We start from the raw sequence: 15,519 nt of genomic DNA on the forward strand, positions 1-15,519 counted from the left end.
GGGTACTTTTTTCATTTTTTTACAGGGTACTTTGAAAACAAAAATAAAATAAAATAATCACACTTTTATAAAATTATAAATTTTGTCTTCATCCCAGATATTGGTACTTCTTCCCCAACCATCTTCATTCCAGCATCAAGTCTTTCAAATTTCATATCTAGTGCTTAACAGTTTGCCTCTCAGTGACTGACATTGCACTCCAAAATTACTGATTCTCCCTGGTCTTACTTATCCATTCCCACAAAAGTATATATTCCTTCAGAAAAATTTCAGCTAGGTATCAGATTATATAATTCCAGTCACTGTGTTTGAATAATTAGACCCTGCTGAAAGGTTTGCATTTTTTTAAAAAAAAAGCTCCTTAGTCCAAATAAATATAAAATAAAAGTTACAGTGTAAGAGATTTTTCTAGCAGAAATGTTTTCCAAATTCTTCCAACCTGCTCTAAGCTACATCCTACCTATTTCTCACTGTACAGAAATCCCTCTCCCAATACCCCAGGCCAGGTTCAGCAACTTGTTATCTCACTTCACAAAATAAACATCCCAGGAACACAACCAACATTTGCAAAGCACTATGGCTGACGTAGAACTTACATGAAAGAGATCTTAGTTGATGCTCATTACACTGCAGGACACATAAAAGCAGGGATCTATTTTCATCCCCATCCCATAAATAAGGTAACCTGAACCCAGATAATAAACTTCTCAAGATCACATAGGCAAATAATTAAGTTACAGAATAGGGTACAGAATTCAGACTCTCTGATTCCTAATCCTAAACCATGTCAAAATATTCCATCAAATTAAACAGCCCACTCTCAATCTGGTAACAGACATTTTATAACCATGAACACTAGAAGAATAGAAGGCAAAGAGCTGATCCAGTTGAATTATTCTGGTTCCATCTAAAGCAGAGGTTCTCAAAGCATGGTCTAATCCTAAAATCAGTAATATGTCTAGTGATTGTAAACAGATATTTCAAAACAGAAAGTCATAATGCACTTGTATGTAGTTGAAGAAATCAACTGGCACTAGAAAGAATAGAAAAGAAAGCAGTCTGTTTACTTCAGCTAATGACTGCTTTATACAACTCACCAAACCACGTTTGTGAAGAAAGAGCAGAATCATGGTGCTATAATCAAGGCTGAATTCAAATACACTGAATTGGATCTCTAGTTTTTCTAAATCTTGGCCAGTGAAAAAAACACCAAAGCAAAGCTAAGCACAGGAAACCTCAAGGACTCATCCATGATAACCTGATTTTTTAATCTCCTGATTCTCCTTCTAACCTATTGTCTGCAAACAGGACATGGCTGAGACTTGTCAACCTCTGATCGAAGTGTAAGGTTAAAAAAAAAAAAAAAGGCCAAACAGTTGGAAAGAGACTGGAAAATTAATCACATGCAAGAAAGTACTCTTGATGGCAGCAAACAGAAATGCAGAGTAGGTGACCTCAGGACTGCACCCCAACAGAATAGTCCTCAGACCAAAAGTTTGAGAAGCACACAATATACAAATTAACCAACCACAAAGGAGGTTCACTCTAAAAAGTAGAAAAGGAAATAATACAAAACGCATGATCTTAAAGCTATTAAACATTACATCAGCATTTATTATTAATAGCCAGCTTTTTGATTCAAAGGAGTATCTAGGCCCATTTGCCCCCTTTCTAACAAGACCAGGATACTACAAGACAAATAAATGGGAAGCTTTTGTAGAAATCTTACCAATTCGGTATTTTAGTTCTATGATGGTTTCGCCTTCTCTGCTTAATTCGGTTACTTCACAAGTATAGTTTCCTACAACAGCTTCTTCCTTATCCATCTCCAAAGATGCAATGCCAGTTAGTAATTTTTGTGGTATGATTTTTGTACTCTTAAACTTATCACCATGAGTGGTCTTCTGCAGAGCTCCATTAAAGGTGAAAATGTCTTTTCCTTTTAATTTCCACTTTACATACATCTCATTAATGTTTGTTGCCTCCACGTTATTAACAAAGCATGGGATGATAACACTTTCATTGCAAGCAGTGTATTCTACAGATTTGGTTATGTTAAATATTAGCTGAGCTGAACCTGAAAAAGAAAAAGAAAATTGTTTCATTTCATTATAGAATTCTATACTTCAAGTTGTTACAAATCCTTCAGATAAAGAGCAATGTTTCACTTGTTCATTTAAGCAAACAGTGCAACTACAGAGAAGACAGGCAAGGTGAAAAAAATCCAAATTATTTTAATATTAATGTGCACAGCTGGCAGAAAACATTGTAACTTTTCCTTACTCAATCTCAGTAATACAAAGTATACATTACCATATATCTTGGGAATAAATTCAGCAACCCTGTTGGAACATGCAGGTGTAGTATCTAGCTTTGGAAGCTTTGAAGTAATCATTACTGCCTACTGATATATGTAGAAAAATACTGTCCAAACCATGAAAAAAATTTTAACAGAAAATCAAACTAAATATTATATTTGGTATATACTTCCTCCATATAGAACTTGCTAAACTAAGAGAAAGTTTATTTCTATGCTTGTCTTGCATTTCCAAAAAAGATGATGGGGTCTACTATACTTTAATACAAAAAAGTAAGCCAGATGAATCACCTCACATCTCTCCACGAGGATGGAAAGTCAGAATGCTAAGGAGAAAAACATTCTCCATGGCTACTTTCCCACTGCAAAATACAGACAGCAATAGTCATTTTGTATGTAAGTATTAGGAAGTATTATATCCAACAGAAAAGCATTTTCCTACCCCTATATTTCACTGAAATCATGGAAAACAATTTCCAAATATATATTACAGGTATTCTTTCCTCCTAGGAACCATAAACCACTAAAAAAAAAAAAAAAAAAAAAAGCTAAGAAACAAGTTAATACCAAGAGCAGATACTGCTAATAAATAGGGTATATACTAGTCTTCTCTTATCCATGGCTATGCTTTCTATGGTTTCTGTTACCATTGGTCAACCACAGTCTAGAAGCAGATTATCTTCCTTCTAACACATGGTCAGACAATCTATAGTGGCCTAACTCTAGGTCACATCACATTGCCTACAGCCTTCATCTCATCAAGTAGGCATGTTGTCATCTCACAACATCGTAAGAAGAAGGGTAAGTATAGTACAATAAGATATTTTGAAAAAGAGAGCGAGAGACCATATTCACATAAATTTTATTATAGCACATTGTTATAACTGTTGTTTTATTATTAGCTATTAATGTCAATCTCTTACTGTACCTAATTTATAAATTAAATTTAATCATAGATACATACAGAAAAAAATTATGTAGGATTGGTACTCTCTGTGGCTTTAGGCATTCACTGGCAGTCTTGGAATATATTCCCTACAGGTCATGTGGACTACTGTATTCTATCCTTCTCTGGAGAATAAACTATCATTGCCTTACAAAAGAGGGATTGGAAAAGGACACACAATCACTTACCTTTCATCTAACATGTATGAGAATATGGAGAAATTATAGCTGTCTTCCACACTGTTCAGCCATTTATCAACTCTTTTACCTCAGTAATTAGCAGGCTTCTCCCTCAAAAAACAAAGCACTAACAAATGCAAATAAAACATCAACTGCCGTAGTTCATTTTTAAGATTTCTTCTTTCTACATTTGTAAAATGGTAATAAAAATCAGGAGCATCAGGTATTATTGTCCCAGGAACATAATTATTATTCAGTAACTGCCCCATGCGTTGAATGCTAGGATGCAGAGTGGAATATGAAGTGGACAATGATCAGAAAGCCTGAGGACAAATTAAGCAGTTCATTTAACTTTTCTATGCCTTGGTTTACTCTCTGTAAGAGGATCAAAAACGAACACTGGTACTTCGCAGAATTGTGGTGAGCATCAAAGGAGAAAAGACCTGGGCAAGGGCTCTCTAACAATAGCATGCTATGAACATGAGGGGCAATACTATACAAGTTAGGTGATACAGCATTTTAAGGTAATGATCTGGACCTCCTCTGATTGGCAGGTCCAAACTTTTATTTCTTCAAAGCTTGGGCTTGTGAGTTGTCATCCCTGAGCAAGAAGCGCTGGACGTGGAGAGGGGAGGAACTATAGTGTTTGAAAAGGAGAGAAGTTGGGTACCTGGGTGGCTCAGTCAGTTGAGTGTCCTAACTCTTGGTTTCAGCTCAGGTCACGAACTCAGAGTTGTGGGATCGAGCACCATGGCGGTCTCCGCACCGAGGAGGGAGTGTGCTTGAGATTCTCTCTCTCCTTCTGTCCCCTCCACCTCTCTCTTAAGTAAATAAATCCTTTTTTTAAAAAAAGATTTTATTTATTTATTTGAGTAAGAGAGGCAGAGCACGTGCACGAGCGCACATGAGCAGCAGCAGGGGAAGAGCAAGAAAGTGAAGCAGACTTCCTGCTGAGCAGAGAGCCGGATGCAGGGCTCGATCCCAGGACTCTGGGATCCTGACCTGAGCTGAAGCAGATGCTTAATGACTGAGCCACCCAGGCACCCATGAATAAATCTTTTTTTAAAAAAGGAAAGAAAAAAGTACGATGCTGGAATCAGAAAGAAAAGAGAATATATAGTGAAAGGTTTTGAAATGGACAGAAAGATTCCTGAGTGCCCTTTCAATGGAGTACTGGAAATTGTGTGACAAATTCCTTGGGACTATCTCATTCTGTAGGGGCCTATGACTTTCACTGTGCTTATCTGTCTGAGCTATTTTATAATTTTGGCAAAACTGATGGCAATGCAAATGAATCATATCCATAGAGATACAAATAAACTTTGTTCTGCAATTCACTTCTCCCTGGTGGAAGAAGAGATTTCAAAAAAATCATGTTTTATTGCCCTGAGGATAATACTGCATCTATTTGAAAATTCATTTCACCATTTCTGATAGCCTATAAATATGTCTGTTCTCTCAATTTTATTTTAAAACTGAGATGGTTTTACCATCTTGCTGGTTTACTTGTTAATTAACATGTGAAATAAAACCTTTGATATGTGGTCATTTTGTATTTGTTTTGAGTCAAGATTTAAAAAATTATTTCTAAAAATTACCCTTTAATAAAAGAGATACAAGTGAAGAGCTCAGTTTTCTTAGCAAACTTTTTCAGAAGGCTCTAAGTAAGAAGGGGTTGGTGAAAACTAGAATTTCATCTTACATTTAGAGAATGAATTTTCTAAAAAATCAGAAAGCACTAATTGCACTGCATTTTTTTGTTGCAATAGAACAATCATAGCTGACCAATTTAAGTAGAATAAATACTATCAATAAAACTCAAAGTAAAACTGACCTAGATAAGCCATAACTTGATAACCCTTGTGCTAATTAATAAATAAGGGTTGTCCAAAAATGCCACTCCACCAGCTGTTAATGACAGCTTCATCCTCTATAAACATTTATTAAAAAAATAAAACCCAAATTATTAAACAGTAAAATTATCTGATTTAGGTTTTCTATCTTTTGCCTAATGCTTTCTGATGAAACATCAAAGTGAAAAAAAAAAAGATTTAAAACATAGAGAGCAAATAAAAGCACATAGATAATTAACATGAATAAGGAAACTCTGAATAATCAAGATATGCCTCTAGCAGTCTAAATCAGATAGGAATAGATAAATATAAGTAATCATCAGTGATGCAAGAGCTACAGATAAATTAACAAATGAAATGGGGAAATTATTTTATATAAACTGCCAAAAATACTGGACTTCACAACCTCTGTAAATACAGACCACCAACTGAAACCATCTCCGACCAGAGAACTGAAAACAGCTATTATATGTTGCAGAGAAGGCTCAATACATTGTAGTCACAGCACACAAGCCTAGCTCTGAAATGTACAAATGCAAAAAAGATTTATTGAGAATTACCTGATCTGAAACATTGTGATAGGACGAGGGGATACAATGACAGAAAAAAGAGGCAATTATCTTTTGGAAGCTTTCAATTCTCATTTGGAACTATGATACATACTTTTTGTAACAGGAAGTCCTAAGTGCTATCCTTCCGTATGAACAAAGTGCTATAGATGGGCAGGAGAGTAATCAGTCTTACAGAATTCTAAGGAAATTTGCATTGCTACTAGGGGAACAACAGAAGACTGTCACAGCTCCCACCCATCTGGGCCTTCAATCATTTATCTTTGTGTATGTTCCATGCAAAACCTTTCTCTCTCCTTTGTAACCCTTAAATCATTCCCCTTTTGCAAAAGCTTATCCTATACTCTCCAAAGCAGCCATATTTCTTGAGCCCTGTAAATGAGAAGCCAGAAGCTTCCAATACTTCCTACCTATATATTTACCTGCAACCCCAACTATCCACACCCTCTTCACCTTCCTCCTCGTCACAATTGTATTCCTTCATCCATTAGTTTACATTTCTGCCTCCACACCCACTAGTCACCCCAAGGACTTTCCCTAGTTGATTATTAGCTTCTTAACATCCCCCATGCCATTCACAGGTTATTTTTTAACATATAAAAAATGCTTAAATATTAGTCAACTTTAAAAAAATTACTTGTACTTGTCTCTCTCTTCCCGAGCATCCTAAAACAATAATCTAAATGCATTTCTTCACCTCCTATTCACTTCTTAGGTCTCTGCCACCTGGCCTTTACCTCTTCCTCGCTGTAACAGTTCCTTCCAAAGCTGCCAATAATCCCTTGTGAGAAACTGAATGTGCACGGTTTACTCTCTATCTCAAATATTCTATAGCTCCTGGGCCAATAGGCAGCTCCATTCTTGCTCTTATCTCTTGGCCTCTGATAGCTCTTGATTCTGAATTTCCTCTTACTGCTTTGTCCACCCCATAACAGCTTTCTTTCTTCATTGAAATCTAGTCCTTGACTCACAATAAATATTAGTGTTCTCAAAATTCCATATACAGCAGTGCCCTCTTCCCAACCCCCGACGCCCAGCATTCTCTCTTACTCCACAGTTAAACTACCTACACACTTTTTGTTTAACCAGGCCCCACTTTCTCCTTAACTGCAGACCTGGAAAGTCAACTGTCTGCTGTGTACTTCCACTGGGAGGTACTACAGTTAATTCAAAGTCAACATGTCCAAAAACCTATTTACCCTCTTCCTAGCCTCCTCTCCAAACCTCACCATCCAAAGTATTTTCTATTATCTATCAGTCAACCAGACCTGGACCTAATAAGAATCATGCTAGATTCCTCCCTCTCCTTAGTTATAAAGAATTTGTAGTAGGCCCAACCTATTTAATGATTCCTCAATCCAATGTCTGCTGTATGTATTAGACATTTATCATCTCTCTTTTGAGATATTGCCATAACCTCTTAACTAGCTCCCTACCTCCAGCCTCAATGTTTTCCCATCTCAGCCCCAATGTATTTTCCACAGTTCTCAAAATAACTGTTCTAAATGCAAATGTGAACTCTCCTGCCTAATATACTTTTAACAACACCCCTCTCCCTGTTTCAAGCTAAATTCTAAGTGCATTAGCATGGAATACAAACTAGGTCCTTCAAGATCCTGTCCAGCCCCACCTCCTGTACTCCTTCTTTTCCAAACTAAGCTCCCATCATAATGACTTCCTGCAATTCTATGAATATGCAAATGCCCTTCATCTCCATCCATGCCTTTGGACATGCTGGCAAACACTTGTTCATGCAGTGTCCAGGTAAGAGCACACACTGTGGAATCAGACCTGGCTCAAGACTTGCACTTTCTCTTTGTATAACCACTGGCAAGTTATTTATCCTCTGTAGCTCAGTTTCCTCATCCACAAAGTGTGAATTGAAGTAGTGTGTACCTCATAGAGACTCTTTGAAGACTTAATGAGATAATAAATATTAACTTCTTATTGCAGTATTTTCACATACATAGGAAATGTTCAATAAATGGCAGCTACAGTTTGCTAACTTTGGTTCTTCCTGCTAGAATGCAAGGGAGATGTTCAATCCTATTCCTCTTCCCTACCACTGCTCAATTATATTCATTTCCTCCTTATTGCTCCTATTGTCCCCTTTTCAAGTGTTGTCACTGCACCTACTACTGAATCTTGAAATTACTGTTTTACTTAACTGATCTCACCATTAGGCTCAAAAGGTAAAGAAACAAGGATAATGTCTTCATTTGGTATCCTATGGATCCAGGGTCTAGCAAGCACAAATCAGTACATTCCTTATAAATGTAAAACATTTAAAGTATGAATCCCAAGAAAGGAAAATTGTGTCAGAGAGGATTCACTCTTCTTCCATATGCCAAGAAAATCCTCCACTACTTCTCACTTCAATAGACCTGATTATAGAATGGAGAAGCTACATATTTTAATAGAAAATCTCTATCACGTCAGTTGCAGATTGCATGGAAGAGTTTCTTAAAAATTACATGAATGTGTTTAAGAATGATCTTCCTAGAGAATGATGTTTAAACTAGGTCTTGAAGGATGAGTAGGAATTATATAGGAAAGGAAAGGCTTTCTAGGCAGAGTACATAACATGTGCAGAGGAATGAGAAAAAGTGAGTAACTGGAGGCAGAAGATTCTTCAAGTGAACTTTAGGAAAAAGGGATGGTTAAGAAATAGTGTAAAGGCTTCCCTGAATGCCATTCGGAAGAACTGGGACTTGATAATATAAGCAAGAGCAAAATATGTGGATTTACTTGCATTTAAGAAAAACAAAAACAAAACAAAACAAAACAAAAACAGCAGCATGAAGGGTGAACTAAGGGCACGAAGGGAGATGGGAAAGGGAGACCCATCAAGAGATCACTGTAATAGTCCAGGTAATTGACACCTGGAGAGAAGGCCAAAATATTACAGTAAAAAACCAAGAACATCAACATAAGTTGGATGTGGGAAGTAAGGGAGAAGAGGAGGAAAGAATTAAAGTTGTTTATTAAAGTATGAGTAACTGGTTAGATTGTGGATTTTATAGAGAAAAGAGATTTTTGGAGATCTACAGGGGAATAATCTTTCAATATTTAATAGGCTGAGTATTAAACTACCTGTGGTAAGATGAAATAAGGATGTCCAGTAGACCCCAGGACATACGGATCTGAATTTAAGAAGAAAGGTCAGAGCTATGAAGACTTGGGCATCACCAAGATCACAGCTGGCAGGTGAAACTGTGAGCATAAACAAGATTGCCCAGAGAGTCCCTACAAAGCAAACACAGCAGGAACCAGAGATAAAATGTTGAGGAGCACCAATATTTATGGGAAAACAGTTAAAGAGGAATAAACCACGGAAGTGAGAAAATGAAGTGAGAGCAGCAAAAAATACCACTGTGGACATCAAAGAAGGGTCTTCATGTGGACAAAACAGATGTTAAAGAGTATGAGTAAAAAGAGCCTCTAGATTGAAAACTGCATCATTATCTTTTTTTACCTACAACAATGTCAATAGACTGGTGGGATCAAAAGTCAGATTGCATTTGGGAAGTGAATAGGAGGGAAGAATGAAGAGGCATTCTCTTTGAATTAATTTTGCAGTGTAAGAAAGCAGAGGAGAAGGCAGCAGCAAAAGTATAGGCACCAGGGCAAGGTTTTTCAGTTCTTCTAGTTTGTTTTGTAATATGGGGTAAAACTTGAGCATGTGTGCAAGCTAAAGTAAAGGAGCCCATGGAGAGGGAAAGATCTAAGATGAAAGAATGAAGAATTAAGCTGAGTTGGGCAGGTCTCCAAAATGGTGAAAGTGAAAGAGCTGTAGACAGGCGAACCTTTTGTTGGAAAGGTGAATAGGTACACTTCTGAAACTGAGGGAGGAAAGAGAATGAGAAGGTTGCTTAAGAAATTGTAGATAAGTTTAGTAATGGTGGGAGGGAAGCTGAGAGAGTCCACACCACACATCACTATTTTCTGCAGTAGAGTAGGAAGTTAATTAGCTGCTTGAAATGGATGTTCAGGAATGGGGAAGAAGCCCAACAGTCACTGAGGTAAATGAAGCAAAGCTCATGAACAAAGATACCTGCTGAAAGAGAATCCTACCACTTCTGGCCATCAGATTAAGCCCCTGTTATGAAGAACTAGAGTCTTAAACTGAATCGGGTTACAATGAGGGTCAAAAAGGGAGATTCAGACAGCTCTCTCCTCAATAGAGACCAAATAAGGTCTAGGGTAAAGCAGGCATGTCCACAAGGTGTTTAGTTCTGACTCAAATTCCCTACTAGATTTAAAGTGGCCTTATAAGAACAGAAGTGATAAACCTAGAATTACAGGGGAGACAGCAGTTTCAAGTCAGTAACATCCAGAATTATGGGCTTACCATGCATTTAAAATATACTAGATGTCCAAGAGATAAAAACAAACAAACAAAAATGCTTACTCTTTGTAAACTACATTTTAAGTTACTGAGAGGCATATGGTCTGAAATTTATCTGTTATGCCCAGGAGGGCCTTGCACGCTGCTTAGAACATAGCATAGGCTCATACTAGTTTGCAACGGAAAAAGCAGTTTCGACAGACCCTGCACTTGCCAAATGCCCTGCTTTGCCTTGGTAAGAGTGACATGTATTCAAATATGCACATTTATTCTCTTAATTTGTATCTCAAAACCTGGGGCTAATCAGATTCTGAGTCTTACCTAACTGTCCCATAGATAACAAATGCAATATTCAGAGGAAGGTATAACAATAATTTCTGTTTCAACTCTATGTAACTATGAAGGAGAAGAATCCAGGTTCTCTTGCCTCAGTCTAGGAATATCAAGATCAAATTTCTTGGGTGCTCCATATTTTTTTACTTTAGTACTACAATAAGTTTAACAAAATTGATTCTACACTATTATTCTTGTTCTTTTATCATGGAAGAACTATCCGCACTAGGACACAATGTAAAAGTTACTTTATGACTACGCAAGAAAGAGTACATTATATTAGGCTGAGATACAAGGTGTCAAAATATGGAGATTTTTATCTTTTTTTATATAAAATTTATATCTTTTTTATACAAAGGCTAACAGCAAAAACCTTAAAGATGGCTAAAATGATTATATGAAAACTATATCACAAAAAGAACATTAGAGTATTAAAAGCAATGCTTATTTGGCTATAGGAAATGCAAACTGGTTTAATAATAAGAGTGATTACTGTGGACTTGAATATTTATCAAACTTAGGAAAAACACCTATTTTTCTTCTTTAGAACCTGGCCTTTCAAATCTTCATTAACAACTCAGTGGCAAAGATAAAACATCTGCCAAAATACAGATGACAGCATGAGCAAGTGTCCTAATGGTAGGCATTTAGTGTAATGCTTTAACACACTGCCTCTAGACTGCTGGGGTGGCCCCATAAATAAATACTTTTAAATAGGCATTCACTTCCTTAAAATGGCAACTTGTGTTTAAGAGTAATACATTCCTTAAGAGGAAAGAAAACATTTTCGTTTAAGCAAGACAAATCACTGCCGGGCTTATATAATAAAACTATTTTCTAATTATGTGTACTCTTGATTTTAAAAACTCACTTCCAACAAAGAAAAATTATTCAACCAGTGAAAAAACAGTCCATGTCACCATCATTATTTAAGTCAAGTTTTATTTGCCAGTTACTAAAAACTACTGAAACTACCAATGTGCTTTTAAACAAAGTATAATTGGACTTATAGGGGATGGGAGAGGAAAGGAACGTAGTAATTCATTCTGCAGCTTATAAACCAATAGGGGGGGTTGCAGTTTGCCTGTAAGTAGACGGAAGGAGCATTTCAGGTAACTTCTTTTGCCACAAAGGTCAACTGAAACTGAGTGGCTTCCAAAAAATGCCTTTGATTACCAATCATCTATAAATGAAACTGAAAGCAAAATCAAACTTCAGGACAAATAAACACACATCTGTGACTGTTTTACTCATTTTGAATTCTAAATTCAGTCTCTCAAATACCCTGGTTGATAATGACTTGTGTTCTGAGACGGTTATGGTATTTTCATACCTGCCTTTTTAAAAACTACATATTAAACACACAAAATCCACTGTATCTTATAACAAATGCAATCACTTTCTGTTTTATAGTCAACACTTCACAGAACTCAAATGTATAATGCTTCTATTTTGCTTTTTTCAGGTTATTATTAAGTACAATGAAATACTATAAATTGTGAATTCTGTGACTATGTAGGGAATTGAGCACATTAATACTGCATGTAAATGAGTGCCAATTATATGTGACTTAACTATTATTAAATAAGGCCTAGCCCCAAAAGTACCATTATAGCAGTTCTTTCCCATCTGCTTGAAAACAGGACCACTGTTTTTTAATATATGATTTACATTTTTTATTCTTCAGACTAGCTTTGATGCCAACAGTCTGAATTCGTGATATTTTATTACAAATTTGTAATTTGGTCCAATACGTAGACTTTCTGATCATACAACAGGTTTCTGAAAGCAGTATTTTCGCTATAGTAATAGTAATGGCAACAAGCCATTAATGATGATGACAAGAAATAGTACCTTATTTAATGATCAGCTCTTTATAATAAAGATATCATCAACAACTCCAACAACCCAGGATGTTTCAGAGATTGGAGAAAGTGGTAAGCAAAGATTTAAGGGCATAATGGAAATGGCTTGAAATCACAAGCGTTTATAAATGGCACAGTGAGGCTGATAATCAGTTTAAAATCTAATTAAGTAAGCATTTTAGAATTAAATGTAACAATTGCATCTGCTACTCAAATTCAATACTGAATCTTACAAAAAGTTCACATAAGACTGTATAGATGTAAAGCATGACAAGCACTGTAGAACCACGAAAATTCCTATTCCTTACTTTTTACAGACGAAGCACACGTTGGTGGGGGGGAAGCATAATGGATTCCAAATGGGGGGGCCAACCGCCTTTGGTATTGAAAGACACCAAATCCCACTCTGTTGCAAATACGTTTTGACTGGAGGTATAGTCTTCATATTTCAAGCGAAATCTGGATTACTATTAAAACGGTTCACCCAAATAAAGTGGAAAAATTTGAACGTACCATTTGGACTATATTAAAGTGGTTGATAGGGCGTGGGGGTAGTTGAGTTTCCATGTAGCTTATTTCTAGGGTTTAAAAAAAAAAAAAGCGGCCAGAAGATTCTTCTGATTAAATGCTTGGTTGGAATTGCAACTTAATTGTTTCTTTACGTTTCTTTAACTCTATATTCATGTAGGAAGGCAAACAGGAGAAATCCCGTCTTGCAGACTTCTCCAAAATGCGCACTTCTATCGCAAGAGGCCCGGGCCCTCCCACTCTCCCTCCTTCATCCCCAAATGCGTTTGAGCACCGAGGAGGAAGAGGGGTGCAAAAGAGGGGGGCCCCTAACAGTTGCCAACCCTCGCCTCTGATCGCGCCCTTTCTCTCTACAGTTAATTTCTGCGTGAGATGCACGGCTCAGAATCTTCCTCGGTGTGCATCTGGAGGTGGAGTACGGGGGAAGGAGATAAACCCCGCTCGCACCCTGAGGGAAGAGGAAGAGGAGGGAAAGGAAGGAAGGGGGCGCAGGATTACCCTCGGGCCCTCCTACGTTCGCACCCGGAGCAAGCAGGGCCCGCGCGTCCCGCGCTCTGACGACCCTCTCCAGAGCGCCGCCGGGCCAGCGGGGGCGCAGCCCACACACCCGCGGGGGCGCCTCGGGGGCGGCGAAAGACGAGCCTCCGAGCCAGGAGAGAGGGGCCACTCACCGCAGCTCGCCGAGCCCAGCAGCAGCACCACCAGGGGCAACATCTCAGCGGCCGCCGCGGGGTCGCCGCCGGCGCCGCCGCAGGTGTCTCGAGCAGCCGCCGCAGCTGTTACAGGCAGGATCGGCCGCCACCGCCGTCACGGGCAGGACCGGACGCCGCCGTCCGTCACAAGAAGGACCCGCCGCCCAGGCTGCCTGGCCGCGCGCACGCGCGCTCCTGCCACCCCACGCCCGCTCCCCCCGCTTCTCCCGCCGCGCGAGCCGCGCACGCGCACGCGCCCCCGCCCCGCCGCCGGGACTGTTGACGCGACGCCCTCCTGCCTTGCGGGCTCCAGTCTCCGCTCCAGTCCGCTCCGACGAGGCCTGGATCCGAGTCCCACCCAGTGGCACGCGCCGGACTCGCCGGTAGCGTCCCGTCATCCCCCCCAAGCCTCCAGCCCTGCGCTCTGTGTGCCAGCCCGCCACTGGAGGCTGAGGGCTGAGCGTGTGTGCGAACGCTCACCGGGGACTTCCTTGCACCCGCCCTGTCCGCGGATCCCTCCCGCCCCTCACACTGTCCCGGGCCCGTATCCTCCGTGCGCCGGTCCTCTCCCGCTTTCACTCCCACCCTCACGCTTCAGGAGCGCCACCCGGTGCTGCTCCCTCCGACTTGGGCGCCTCGGCCTGCGCGAGTCCCCGCGCTCTCTCCCCTCCGGGGTCCGACGTCCGCCCGCGCGTGGACCCTGCAGCGCCCGAGCCCCCACCTCTGGCCGCGCCCCCTAAACACGGTCCCTCGACCCCGGGCGCATATCGCGTGGGACGTCGCTACGCCTCCCAGCGGTCGGGGAGCCCCGGGGGCTTCGTTGAGGGCCGGGCGGCGGCCGGGCCTGTCCGCAGCGAGCTCCCGCTTGGCATCGGGCGGGGGGCGGGGGGCGGGGCTGCCGTCCGCGGTTCAGCGGGCTCCTGCCGCCCCCTGGGATGTTGTTTCCGCAGCGGTTGTGGGCTCCCAGCGCTCTTTCTCGCCTTTTCCGTTAGTAGTTTCCTCCTTTGAACCGGGTTCCTCAAACAGCTCGGCCGTGGAGGTAAACATTTTTGGGTGTGGTTAACGCCGAGCTCCCGAGCCCCCGGGGGCAATCAGGCATGATTGTACACCTTGGCCGACACACGGACACACTCAGGACATCCCTTCCAGGACCCTCCTGGAGTCTAGTGAGTGACAGCAGCTCCACAGCCCTCTACAGTGTGGGGTTAGCATGCTTGAAAAATGGGTTCGAAATGTGGACAGGGACTTTGTCTCCCTGAATCACACAGGACACATCATTCTTCCTGAAGCAAAAGCTCTACTTTTAACACTTAGCCTAAATGATGAACTCTCTTGTCAAAAAGTCAGGCTCCGGCGGCTACTCTAATGGAGTGCGTATCTGTCTGCTCCCTTGGTTGGTTTTCTCTTACGTGGTGGAAAAGAAAGCAGTGTCCCACCACAATATCCCAAGTCTCCAAATCCTCTGCCCGTGGTGACGGCTCCATTGCACCCCATCCCCGTGTAATAAAATCCAGGAAATAAAATTGCCCCCTCTGACACTGTATTGGTATGTTGTATACTTGTGTGACTTTTCCCTATAATTATTTTGTTGTGTAAACCTCAATTCTTTGAAATCAGAGAACATTTTAAGTATTCCCTCCTCTAAGACTTCCTGTTGAGCTGTGAAAACAGAAGGGGTTTAATAAATGTGTGGATGTGACTTGAGGCAACCGTTGTTCCAGTGAAATTTGATTGTTTTTTAATGATTAGAAAAAGAAAGAAAAACAATCGCCTAGCAGATATCTCACTAAAACAATGGTTAATAATTATGGTGGTAATCATTTGAATGGCAGCCTTGACACCCTGAGGCTACCAAAGGGACTGATGGATTCTCCTCCAACTGCTGCTTA

The 15,519-nt window shown here is 40.3% G+C and overlaps 1 protein-coding gene across 7 annotated transcripts in view; it reads right to left on the reverse strand.

Moving 5' to 3' along the window:
- CD47 (CD47 molecule) overlaps nt 1–13,775 on the reverse strand; it is a 45,139-nt gene extending 31,364 nt beyond the window's left edge. For 6 of the 7 annotated variants that reach the window (XR_004382035.1, XR_004382034.1, XM_032852121.1 and 3 more), the window contains exons 1-2: nt 13,610–13,775; nt 1,730–2,077 (exon numbers count right to left, since the gene is read on the reverse strand). Coding sequence is in view for 5 of the 7 variants with exons in the window: in XM_032852121.1 (XP_032708012.1) it covers nt 1,730–2,077; nt 13,610–13,652 (391 nt within the window). In the remaining 2 variants the exon portion in view is untranslated. Of the gene's footprint in view, nt 1–1,729; nt 2,078–3,451; nt 3,474–13,609 lie in introns of those variants that run through there. The other variant, XM_032852118.1, reaches the window with a different exon arrangement.
- Between the last annotated feature and the right edge of the window lie 1,744 nt (nt 13,776–15,519).

The sequence above is a fragment of the Lontra canadensis genome, unplaced genomic scaffold, assembly GCF_010015895.1.
Source record: "Lontra canadensis isolate GAN:19392208 unplaced genomic scaffold, GSC_riverotter_1.0 scaffold6, whole genome shotgun sequence".
Taxonomy (NCBI): domain Eukaryota; kingdom Metazoa; phylum Chordata; class Mammalia; order Carnivora; family Mustelidae; genus Lontra; species Lontra canadensis.